Source organism: Ammospiza nelsoni, chromosome 2 (genome assembly GCF_027579445.1).
Source record: "Ammospiza nelsoni isolate bAmmNel1 chromosome 2, bAmmNel1.pri, whole genome shotgun sequence".
Lineage (NCBI taxonomy): Eukaryota > Metazoa > Chordata > Aves > Passeriformes > Passerellidae > Ammospiza > Ammospiza nelsoni.
The window spans coordinates 32,455,270-32,468,033 of record NC_080634.1 but is presented as its reverse complement, the minus strand read 5'-3'; the positions used below and the strand labels follow the sequence as shown (position 1 = coordinate 32,468,033).

The following is a 12,764-nucleotide window of genomic DNA, read 5'->3' as shown; positions in this document are numbered from 1 at the left end:
ACGCCGTCCGTCTTGCCACTTCACCCCCAAGAACTGAATTTCTCGGGCAGGTCCCTTGACTTTGCTCTTCTTAATGGCAAATCCAGCTTCCAAGAGAATATGAATTATCTTCTCTCCTTTCTCGAACACTTCTATTGCCGTGCTCCCCCAAACAATGATATCATCAATATATTGCAGATGTTCTGGAGCCTCACCCTCTTCTAGTGCAGCCTGGATCAGTCCATGACAGATGGTAGGACTGTGTTTCCACCCCTGGGGCAGTCGGTTCCAGGTATACTGCACTCCCCTCCATGTAAAAGCAAACTGAGGCCTGCATTCTGCTGCCAGAGGGATGGAGAAAAACGCGTTAGCAATATCGATGGTCGCATACCACTTTGCTGCCTTAGACTCCAGCTCGTACTGCAGTTCCAGTATGTCCGGTACAGCCGCACTCAGTGGTGGAGTCACTTCATTCAAGGCACGATAGTCCACAGTCAGTCTCCATTCTCCGTCAGATTTTCGCACAGGCCAGATAGGGCTGTTAAAGGGTGAGTGGGTTTTACTGACCACCCCTTGGCTCTCCAGCTCTCGGATCATTTTGTGGATGGGGATCACGGCATCTCGATTCGTCCGGTACTGCCTGCGGTGCACTGTTGAGGTGGCAATTGGCACTCGCTGCTCCTCTACCTTCAAGAGTCCTACTGCAGATGGGTTCTCTGATAGTCCAGACAAGGTGTTCAATTGTTTAATACCCTCTATCTCCACTGCAGCTATTCCAAAAGCCCACCTGAATCCCTTAGGATCTTTGTAATAGCCATTCCGGAGGAAGTCTATGCCCAAAATACACGGAGCCTCTGGACCAGTCACAATCGGGTGTTCCTGCCATTCCTTCCCAGTCAAGCTCACCTCAGCTTCCAACAAAGTCAACTGTTGTGATCCTCCCGTCACTCCAGCAATGGAAACAGGTTCTGTCCCCACATGTTCTGATGGCATTAAGGTACACTGTGATCCAGTGTCAACCAACGCTTCATAGTCTTGTGGCTCTGATGTGCCAGGCCATCTGATCCACACCTTCCAAAAAACCCGGTTCTCCCGTGCCTCTTCCTGGCTGGAGGCAGGGCCCCTCTAAGCCAGATTGTCCTTCTTTCCTTGGGCATATGCCTTAGAAGTTCCTTCAAGGGGATCGGACATGTCATCGTCATCATTATACTTAACATCTCGGCTACGAGCGACCGGAGCTGCTATCCTTTTGGTGATACTTTCTCTTTTCTTCAAATCACGCACCCGTTGTGCCAAAGCAGCGGTGGGTTTTCCATCCCATCTCCTCATGTCTTCTCCAGACTCACGCAGAAAAGCCCATAACTCAGTCCGTGGGGTGTACCTTCTCTCCCCATCAAAGGAGCGCCAGCGTTGGACACCAGGACCTCTAATTTGTACAGCTGAGATTTGAATAAGGTCCTCCTTAATCTCTTCCCGGAGTTTCTTATGATTCTCCTCAATTTTATCCTCTAGTTTCTGCAGTCGGGTTTCCACTGCTGCAATTCTGGCATGAGTTGGGCCATGCACAGCATCTGCATACGCTCGAAGCTTCTTTGCCATATCGAGCACAGTCTCATATGTATCATCCCACTTCATTATTGCTAGGGCAGAAGCGTATTCAGGTGGCCCAAGTCGCACGAGTTTCCTCCACATTACAGGTGTGCATGGTACCAGGTCCGGATTTCTAGTTGTTGTGTCATCTGAGAAAATGAGCTCTGCCACCGCCATCTCTCTCAGGCGTTGGATCCCCTGTTCTATGGTCTTCCACCGTGTCTGCTGCATATAGAGATCATCCGTACACAGGTATCGTTCTGCTACGCTTCTTAGGACCCGTTCCCAGAGGCTGTGAGGGTTAGCCCCCCTCATCATACCTTGATCGATGACAGGATCATGTGACAGGGATCCCAAATGCCTTGCTTCAGTACCATCCAAAATCGTAACCTCCCCTGCAGCATCCCAAAGGCGGACTAACCAACTAATTATAGATTCGTCAGGTTGTCGTCTGTAATCCTTTCTTAGGCCTCTGAGGTCCTTCAGAGAAAAGGAGTCAATATTAGCTCCAGATTCTGTGCCCCTTGATGTGGCCTCTGATTTTGGTGAGGGTCCTTCTCCTGCATCATCATCCTCATCATCCTCCACCTTTCGATCGGTCTTGCCTTTACACTTTCCACCTCTTGTATTAGCTGCAACAGCCATGGTTTGGGGCCTACTGTCTGATGTAGCTGCTAGCCTGGAGCCTGGGATGTTAGCTGCAGCCTGGGTCACTGGGGTAGTAACTAACTTATCTCCCTGTTCCCTTTCTGCTATCTGCTGCTCCACAGTATCTAGCAGAGTACGGTAAACAAATGCCAAGGCCCAGCTCACTGCAGTAATCCTTTCTTCCTTAGTGTTACCATGGCACTTCTCCCTCAAATACTTTGCCACCTCGACTGGATTCTGAATTTGATCAGATGGAAAGTCCCAGTCCATAGGATCAGAAAATTCCTTTAAAGTCTGGCCCATGTCCTCCCATTTCCCACTCCAGTCAAGATTTTTCCTGCTTTGTTTTACTCCTAAGTCAGGAGTGTCTCTAACCCCTCTAGAAATCTCAGTCTTCATTTTATACACACTCCAGACAGTATAGAAAAGGCTTAATAAATTAAATGCCAGAAAGATGGATTCTTTCAAACTCAGGGGAAATTCAGTATTTTCTAATAGAGATGTCAACAATTTGGAGGACAAGAAGGAAGACAAAGGCTGAAAAGCCCCTTCCCCTTCTTCTCCCCAAACAAACTGAGTAAACAACCATAATAACAGTCCATACATTCTTGAAATAAAGTCCAGCATTTTTATCCGACACATCATCATACATAAGACCAGCACAATGACTATTCTGGTTAGTGCCCCCCGCTTACAAAAGCTACTTATTAGGGCCAACATCAGAGCTATTTTTGGGTAAGGAAATAACCCTAGGGACCACAAAAGTATTAAAACTTCAAAAACCCCTAGGGACCAGAACGACCGGCAAGCTTCCACTCCAAATGACATTATGAATCACCAATATGCCCACAAAATAGCCAAAACCAAAATATTATTATTATAGGTTTTTTTCCCACTGTTTTTTGGCCTCCCTTTTTCCCGGCCAACGCACCAAAAAGTATATTGTCCTGGTTTAGGACAAATTAGGGGAAATCTCCAAAAGGGAGCCCCCCAAAACAAAACAAACCTCCAACCACCCCTCCCCCAACACCGGGTTCGGGAAGGAATTTCTCGGAGGAGCAAAGTGGAAAACAAAACCTATTTATTTACAAGTAACAAAAGAACACTCCCCAACACAAGAAAAGAAAAGAAAACAGAAAAAAACAGACTGTGTGTTGAGAGGGCGCGGCGCTTCTCTGCAAGCTTCGGGTGTCCTGGACGTCTACAGGTCAGGTCCGGAGCCGGTCCAGTATCTTCAGGGGAGGGTAAGAAAGAGGGAGCAAGAGAAAAGGAAAAAAAAACAGCACAAAAAGCAGAAAGCAAGCAAGCAAAGCGGCTAGCCAAGCCAAGCAGCAAAAGCCAAAAGCAAAAAGGCCTGGTCAAACACTCCCCCCTCTCTTCCCCGCCCCGCCGCAGCAGGACGGCCGGGGGGGGGGGGGAAGAGAGAAAAGGCACAGCTGCCAGACACAACACACGATATTGGGATAAAGGCTGTCAACCCACGACAGCTTGTTACTAAACAGTCTGTGTTGGGGCTCCAAAGCAGAAGTTAGAGGATAGCACAGGTTGCTCATGCACAAGGTGAAAAGGATGACAATAGCACTTTGCTTTGCTTTCCTCTCTTCTCAGTGGCGTTACTTGATGGAAGCTCTGGCCATTACAAGATTCTCCTCCAGAACTCTACTGAGTGGTTCTGTGCCCCCAGCAGTTCTGCAGAGAAAGGTGAGTGATGCTGAGAGCCTCACAAGTAACAAAAGGACTTAACCAACATTTTGTTTGGTTTCCCCTCAACCTTCAATGTGGGGAATATAACTGCCAGTCACAAGTGGATTGTTTGAAGGAAGGAATCTGTGGAATTGAGGTAAGACACTCTTGTACATCTTTAGTAAGAATGCTATGAAAACATGCTCCGGGTCAGTGAAAGAGGGTGGGTCATTCCATGCCTGCATTTGACCAATCTTCCTACTCTTCCCCTCACACAAGCCCTCAATTGCAAGTCAAGTCGACTGATCTAGATGTAAGTGCTTTTATACTGGCTGCTTCAATCCAGCTCCACTTCCTTTGCTGGCTCACTGCTTGTTCACACAAGCATGATGGTCAGTGTGGGGGACAGAGGAGGGAGGATGATTTTTAGCTCAGAATAGCTGGGGAGCTGAGCTGCAGTCCCACATGAAGTGATGGTAATATGGAGCGCTGGAATGCTGGTAGTGCAAGTTCTCAAACTCAGGTCAGAGATCCCTTCTCATGCAGCCATGCCCTTTGTGGGAACATATCTGTAGCTTTTAATTCACTGTTTGAATCTCTGGGCATAAGGCAGGTCTCTTGGATAAGCTGGCTGTGTAAGGAACTGCCTGTGGTGGCAGCAAGGCTGTTGGAGCAGACTCTGAATCTGCATGAGCTGAGAGCTTGGACAGCTCTTCTCTGATGGAAGTGTTTCTAGAAAAGCACAAACCAGCTACTTCTCATCTTGCTTCCTCAGGAAGGGTAAGGCAGAAACTATGTCTCTCACCAAAGAGAGTTTGCATGGACATGGCAAGACAGAGAGAGAAAGGGAAAAGACCCCTTCAGGCAGGGGTCTTGTGACAGGCTGCTGACAGCTTTACTTGTGGAGAGCAGAAAAGAGCATTTATCTCTGTCCAGGCTTTGGGATCAAACCACATTCCTAACACCTGGGACCCTACATTGAACTCAAAGCCATGAAGGACAGCACTTCTTGTTCAAAAGCAGGATTTTTTTTTCCCCATAGTGGATGGCTGGATGTGCTGCCCAAAAGGCTGGAGAAGGTTTCAAGGAAGCTGCTATTTCCTGTCCACTGACATGATGTCATGGGATGAGAGTGCACGGAACTGCACTGGGATGGGCTCCCAGCTGGTGGTGATCACCAGCAAGGCAGAACAGGTGAGTGCACAGGGCCCCAGAGAGAGGGACCCAGCAGGCAGAGCCACAGTGCTGGGTCCTGGAGGGGACTCAGAGCCCCTCCTTGTCCTGCAGGGGAGGGGGAAGGTCCTGTCTGCACGTCTGCAACACCAGCCCCCTCTGCCACCAGCCCCACATCATGGGGATTCCTGATGCCTCAGTGTGCTCCATCCTGCCACTCATGGACATTGTGCTTTTTTTCCCAGGAATTTCTCTTCAACTTGACAAAAGAAAAAGCTACTAGCCTCTATGAAACAAAATACTACATAGGCTTAGCTGCTTACAAAAATGGGAAGTGGCAGTGGGTGGATCAGACTCCATATGAGAGTACAGCGACGTGAGTATCCTGGTGGAGTGAGGAGAGCTCTAATATTGATGCCCTCAGTCCAAGTGACCAATATATTGTGTAAGGCAGGTATTTGTCAGAGTGGGATTTCTGTCTTCAGCTGCTCTGCAAGTCAGAAAACTTGCATAAATTTCTATTCCAAACTATGGATCCTGATTTCTGTCACAGTGACTTTCCTTTCTCTTCCACAAGTGTTTGAGGTAACTCCACATCCACTGTCATGCTAGTGCATTTCCAATAAAGGAACTTTCTTTTACAGGTTCTGGAAGCCTGGGGAGCCCAATTTACTCTTTGCAGAAAAATGTGCTGCAATTCATGTCAAGGGAAAGACAGACCCCAACACTTACAGTAACTGGAATAATGTCCTTTGCATCACAAGTTGCTATCGAATTTGTGAACGGGCAGTCAAACTTCTCTGAGAAAGGACATAAAATCCAATCTTCAAAGTACCTCAGTTCCCAGCCTGTGCCCCTTCATCCCTCTACAAGCTGGAGATCAGTTCTGGATGAAATAGCTCAGGCTGATGTCAAGGACCTACTGTGAACATTTCTACTCTCCTCCTTCAGAAACAAGGGTCCTAATTCTCCATCACTTTCCTTGACTCCTGGTCCAGACAATATCTCAATGATGTGGAAAAGGCCATCACTGTTTCATGACAGGATACTTGTCCTTCAAATCACTGGAGCAGAATTTGAAAGAAGAGCATTCAGTGGAGTATCCTTGTTCCTCCTCTGATGGGGAAAATTTTTCATGGCTGTAGTGTTTCCTTCTCCTTCAGCACATTGTGTGTTGATTAGTTTAAAAAATAATAATAAATGTTAATTTATTAAATGTTAATTCTGCTCTTTGTGTGAGGATGTGTGACATGATTCCCACAGTCCAGCCTCCCAACACAGAGGTTTTAACTTTTCAATGTGTTCAGCACCTGTAGATGAGAATATTGCTGAGTGTGCTGGACCGGCTGGGAGCAGGAACAATGTAATGTTCATCTGTAGAGCATGTGAGGAAGGTCCTGAGCACTTTGGAGAATCATTTGTGAAGACAAAAACAGAGCAGTCTATGTAGTATTCAGTGCCAGGCAGTTTGCCCAGGATGTAGCAGAAAAAACGAAGGATGTTGGAGATTCTGCTGAGATGTGGCAGGACAAGGCATAGCAATGAAGGGGAGGGAAAGCAACTAAATGTTACAAGAAGGAAAAAAACCAGAGTCCCCTAAGGAGAAATTTCTAATCAGAGAGAAGGGTGGAAGATCCCTATCAGAGGCATCACTGCAAATCAGATACATAGAAATCTTGAGCAATGTTCTGCTTCCCTAAAATTTCCCAAACTCCAGTCTGTATGTTCCTCCCTTTCATCAATGATATCTATATTCTTTGAGGAGCTGGGAGTTTCTAGTTTGGGATTAAAAATACAACCTGAGAAATCAGTTCTGGGTGATTTTTTTTCCCCGTCAGAAATGTGAGTACAAATTTTTGTCATTTCTGCCTGAAGAAGTATATTTTCCAGGTTTCTGGTTTAGCCACTGGACCAAAAGCTTGGCTGTTGCAAAGTGTTTGCCTCCTAGTTTCTAAAGTTGCTGGATACTTTCACAATGGAGAAAACTTATTTTTTTGTCCAACATGACCACAAACCCAAACACTGCAATGGACTTCTCGATTTCCCCCAGCTCAGTTCTGCAACTTATGCAGCAACAGGGTTTGGGGAAGAAAAAGAGGCAGATGAGACACGCAGAGCGTGACCAATGTTTTACAAGCGGTTTTAGGGGCGCTGCAGTTCTGGTTCCTGGGAGGTTGATGGGGCAGAGCAAAACCCACACCAGGAGATCAGTTTGCAAGAAAATGCACGTACCTTGCTAGAAACAGTCTCCCTGCCCCAAATTTGGAAAACAAAGTTTTTCTTAAGATGTCATGACAAAAGAGGGATCTTGGGAGATGATGCTGGGTTTGCCTACAGAACTGTTGAAGGGATCTTCCTGATCCCCTCTTCAATATGGATTTGGCTGATGGAGGTGCCTATCTCCAACAGATAAAAATCAGTCTTTACCCCTCAAGTCTGTCTTGATTCAGGAGGCAGCAGATGGCAGAGGAAGAGGTAGAGATGACAACAGACAGTTAGGTACAGCACTTTCAGAAAGTTTCAGAAGGACATTCCTGCATACTGAACCCAGGGCTTGGGTGGGAAAGACAAAAAGTTTATCAGTATAGCATTCTTCATGATGACACCTGCAGTCCTTGCTTTCAGGTGGACATCTTGGCCACATCCATCTGCCTCTCAGAACAAGACCTGGATGCTTACCACTCCTTGGCGCATTAACTTTTGTTTTGGAAAGGAGCTTGGGTCTGAGGAAAGGAGCCACAGTGACATTCACTTCTGAGAATACACACACCATCGAGTGCAGGTACTCTGACTGCCGCAGCAAAATTCTCTCGTGATTCAAACCTGAGCTAGCTTCTGGTTTTCCTCCAGAAAGCTCATCAAGCCCAGTCTTTGAGATGCAGTCTTCAGCTGAAAAAACATAATTAGAGCCATGTTAGAAGGACATCCAGTGTTGATTCTTATGGTCAGACTTATTAATTACATCTGTACACTGAGCATGCTTTATGTCTAGCTCTGACAGCTAAGGATAGGATACACCCGACTTTCTCTAATAAATCATTATCCTTGCCAAGCCAAGTGATGAAATAAAGTGAAATGTATGTGTTTTTCTTGGCAGACACTATCTTTTATAAGGATTTAAATTTTCCTCCAAGGGTATCTGTTCTTTTTTTAGACAAAGCAGAGAATTACACCTCTAGTCCTTCTCTTTTTCTGTTTTATCTCACCTCAGATTCTTTCATGTTCCTTTACAACATTTATTTCTCCACTTCTTTATTTTCTTTGCACTCCTGCTGTCTCTCATTTTCCCCCCTTTATTCCTTGTTTTTTCCCTTTAAATATTGTTTATTGTTTCCTTTTACCTTTTCTTGCTAAGACTGCAGATTAAGAGCATACATTGTTGTTTGGGAGAAATAAAAGAGAGAAATGGCATTTAAAGAACCTCTGGTACTGGACACATGTCTGTTCTGTCCTTTAAAATTTACTGTTTCTGAAATTATTTCCCAAGCAGTCTTGTGTAAGGTATTAGTGCTAATTCAGGTACTGCTGGCCTTGCAGAGTTCATGTTATCCAAGAGATCTACAACCCCCAGTTCTTCACTTGTCCAGTTCATGGTGGTTATCCTTTGTTTATCTCAAGTTGTCTAAGACAAATCCTATTATTTTAGCCTTTATGTCTCTACCTGGTTACAAGGGAATAAAATCACTTTTTTATTTTATATGGAATCAGTTTATATACCTGAGCAAGCTTTTTCACATCCTGCTGCTTAATTATAAATCATTTATCTTGACAGACTTTTGGACAATCTGCTGGTTTCCTGGAAATGCCTCAGCTGATCATGAGGTCCAGCACTCCAGCACCATCTCCTGCTCACAGCAAATCACCTGCATTCTCTCAGTGTCACTGTGATCTACCTTCATAAGATCAGGAGGAGACGCACAGTGCCTCTGACTCTGTCACTGCAGCCTCTTGTGGTGCATCAATGCCTCCACAGCAAGGTAAGAATTCTGTAACATTCACTAGAAAGAGAAAACATAGCTGTAAGACAAGGAATTGCTTCACTCAGGATCTCAAAATGCACCAAAAAATTGGCTTGCGCTATAGTCTTGCTTTAACATAGGAGAAATTCAATGTAGCATTTAAGAACTGGACATAGATCTGGATCTGGTTGCTTAGATTGGAGATCAAAACAAAACACTGTAAACACACTGCAGTGCTGTGTTCCTCCCATGACATTCAATCCTGCTAGGTGAGGCACCTGCTGTCTCAGATTCTTACGCAGACTGAGTTGCCACAATTTTACATGCATTAGATATCTGCAAATTTACTCTAGCTAAGGATCAAGGAGCTAAGGATCACTGCCTGAACACTCTTTTGCTTCTGACATGAGCTAAAGCAGCTGTTTCTCACTACATAGTAGCCAACTCTGAAAGCAGAGCATGAAGGCAACCTCTTTCAGAACAATTAAATACACATCAGGGCCTCTCCTGCGCGGTCCATCAAGGTTTTCCTCAGAAAGATCATCCTCATTTATCATCCTCATTTCTCATGGCTATAGCTATAATTTCACCTGAGTTCTTCCATTTATTTGCAGCTTTGTTATCTCCTAATGTGCCTCTGCTTTTAAAGTGACATTTTCCCCCATTCCAACTCTTGTTGTAATGATTATAATTAAGAAACTTTGCATACCTGAAATCAGAATAAGTCTGGAACAGAGAACATTTTGGGAATAAGGAAACAGAGAAAGTAAAAAACAGAAAGGGGTTGACTGGTTTCATTGGTAATAAGAGAGCCAATGCTTCCCCTTCTGTGGTTAAAATTACTTCTGTTGGGGAAGGAAGTAGTGGGACCCACACAGAAAAAGGCAGATTTGGGAGGAAGCCAAGAATAAACTCTTCTATCACATATACAATGCAGAGACACTTCTCAGATTCATTAGAGCACCACCCCATTCAGACACCAGCTAAAACTACTGCAGAGCACTGGCTTTAGGACAGAGAGTCACATTTTCATGAGTCAAAACCTGCTTAGGAGATATATTGCTTCATGGGATCATCTGACCAGATGGGGAAAGAAGCAGCCAGCTGCTGGGAAGGGCTCACCCAGACTGGATATCCCCAGGCCTTAAAGAAATGAGTCAAAGTCCTCCTGACCAGACATGAAAAGGTTTCTGACTGCAGATTCATTTTTGAGTCATCACCATCTGGGAGCTCAGTCATATTTTGGTGCTCAGAAAACATCTTGGTGAAGGCTTCCCATCCAAAGGCCTCTTGCAACTCTGAATCACAAGTGACACAGTACTAAATACATGCATGGAAGTTTAGAATTATTCTTCCTGCATTCTTAACAAAATCTTGTATTACATTCAGTTATTGGTCTTTTCACAGGGCATTTAAAATTTTTAAATGCCTACTGAAGAACCAAAGAAGCCCTTAAACAACATGAGATTATTCAACAAACTCATCTGCCTACTATTCACACAAAACCAAAAATCAAGTACTTATGTAAGTGCTCTTCATCCTGAAGGGCAGGACTGTGCTCACAGGCTTGATCCCTACTTTGTTTTTCCCAACTGTTACAAGTGCTCAAAACAAGACTGATAAACAATATCAACCCACCTCTCCATGCTTATAAGTATGCATGTTTTAAATGCCTCTTCATACTTACAATACATAAGACTCTTCTCAGAGCACAAAATGCAGTCTCCTTGCCTAGAGATTGCATAGTTGATGTTTGTAGCGTCAATTAATCTTAGTTGCTACTGAGTATTGCATCACAACACTGAAAGACCAGCTCAAATGTAGTATTAGGGGAAAAAAGAAAAAGAGAAAGAAAAATATCAATTTCCAGTGATCAGAAGTCATCTTTGCTACTGCCCAAAGGCTGTGGTTCACTATTATATCTCAAACCAATGCATTCCACAGACCAATGAGCCTTGCACTGTGCTGTGGTCAAAAATTACTCAAAACAAGCACATTTTCTGAGGACTGATTCAAAAACTTTTCCCTGAAGCGCTGGTTCTCCTGCTGGAGTTTGCTACTCGGAGACAGATCGGGACTGACTCGTGTTGATTTGTGGAATCCTGTGAGCTGGCACAGGTACCCAGTGCTGGAGACTAAGAGTCAACAGACAAGAGGATCTGGGGTAGGGATCAAATGCTTGCAGGAAGTGAGGAAAGGAAAGAAGCTTCCTTGGATTAAAAGAATAAATTTGTAAATGTGTCACAAGCTTAATTTACCTGCAGATCCATGGTCTGACTTCCTCACTTGATTTCAGACATGCCTCATCACAATGGGCCTGCCTGGCAACCACTGGAATATGTCTGACCTCGGTCACCATCACTGGACCCAGCACTGACCTGAGGACTGATTTCCATGCTTGACCTCAGACCTTCCTCATCCCTGGACACTTGCCTAGCCATCTAGACCATGGATACTGTGCCAGGTGTGCCCTGCTTGCCTCACTCAGGTGTTGTGGCTGGTCCCCAGCTGTCCTGCTGGCTGTGTTACTGCAGCTGGATCCTGGCCACCAACCCTCAGGGAGCTGCCACCTCCACTGTGCCCTCACAGTGTCTGTTGTACCACAAAGCAAATTGGGAACTGGGATTCAGTTTATTTTTTTGGTTTTTGGGGGGGAAATGCAGATTCTTGTCAGTTTGTTTTAGTAAAGTAGCTCTTTACTATTGATTATTATGGAAATATGGAATACTAATCCACAGCTCACTTGAGCTTTGGGTAGAATTTGCTACTGATGGCCACCATTACTTCTTCACTGTATTTGTCATCCCTTTGGTTCCAATTTTGCTGGTTTTCATGCTGTTTGTAAAAAGCCTCTCTTTTTCAGAAAAGACAAACTTACTGTACTCCTTAACATCTTCCATGAACTCCTCAGTATTGCTGACAACCACAACCAGCTTTAAAAGTCATGTTCCAGTAGCTCTCCATAGGATTTCGATATCTTTGGTTCTTTATCCTTCAAGGAAAATTCAGCAGGCTGAACTGGTTCCTCACAGCTCCAAAGTAGTGCAGGAGGGATACAGAGCCATTCACATCTTTGAAGTTGTGTTCCACTCCCCTTGTTTTAGCAGGTCTGAGAGAAGCAAGAAGAGTTTTATATGTTGGGTTCCACCAGAGGCCAAGTAGTGCTGCCTGGATCTGTGCACAGGATCTGCAGTGTCTGTGCAAATCTTTTTATTTTATGAGATTATAGGTTATCTTATAGGTTATAGGTTATATAGGTTATCTTATGAGAAGGAGCCACATAAATCAATCCAGAGGCATCTGATATGTAATCTCAACACAATTGTTGCAGAGCCACTGGCAGATTACAACTTTACTGTTGGATTCAGAGCCATATGAGGCCAGATGTAATGATTAATAAAATCCTTCTGACAGGAAGACATGCTTGGAGAAGTAAATGCAGTATGGAAACACAGCACCCACTTTTCATGGAATGGTTTGGGTTGAAAGGGACCTTCAGTGTCATCTAGTCCAACCCCCTGCACTGAACAGGAACATCTTCTTCAGATCAGGTTGCTCAGAGTCCCATCCAAGCTGATCTTGAATGTTGCCAGGGATGGGGCATCAACCAGCTCTGGCTGGTGTGCCAGTGTTTACACTTGGGCCAGCCTCTCCTGAATCAGTTCTACTTGGCTGACAGCCGATATACCACATGAGTCAAGCTGCTGTGAATTATTGAGTAGTGGCCTGGGC

The 12,764-nt window shown here is 44.8% G+C and overlaps 1 protein-coding gene across 2 annotated transcripts in view; it reads left to right on the top strand.

Annotated features, from left to right (window-relative positions):
- The window catches only part of LOC132069612 (C-type lectin domain family 4 member E-like), a 31,858-nt gene extending 25,563 nt beyond the window's left edge, over positions 1-6,295 (top strand). For both annotated transcript variants that reach the window (XM_059465943.1, XM_059465942.1), the window contains exons 3-6: positions 3,826-3,918; positions 4,943-5,094; positions 5,319-5,449; positions 5,718-6,295. In XM_059465943.1, coding sequence (XP_059321926.1) covers positions 3,826-3,918; positions 4,943-5,094; positions 5,319-5,449; positions 5,718-5,877 — 536 coding nt within the window. In that variant the 3' untranslated portion in view covers positions 5,878-6,295. The remainder of the gene's footprint in view (positions 1-3,825; positions 3,919-4,942; positions 5,095-5,318; positions 5,450-5,717) is intronic.
- The last annotated feature ends 6,469 nt before the right edge of the window (positions 6,296-12,764 follow it).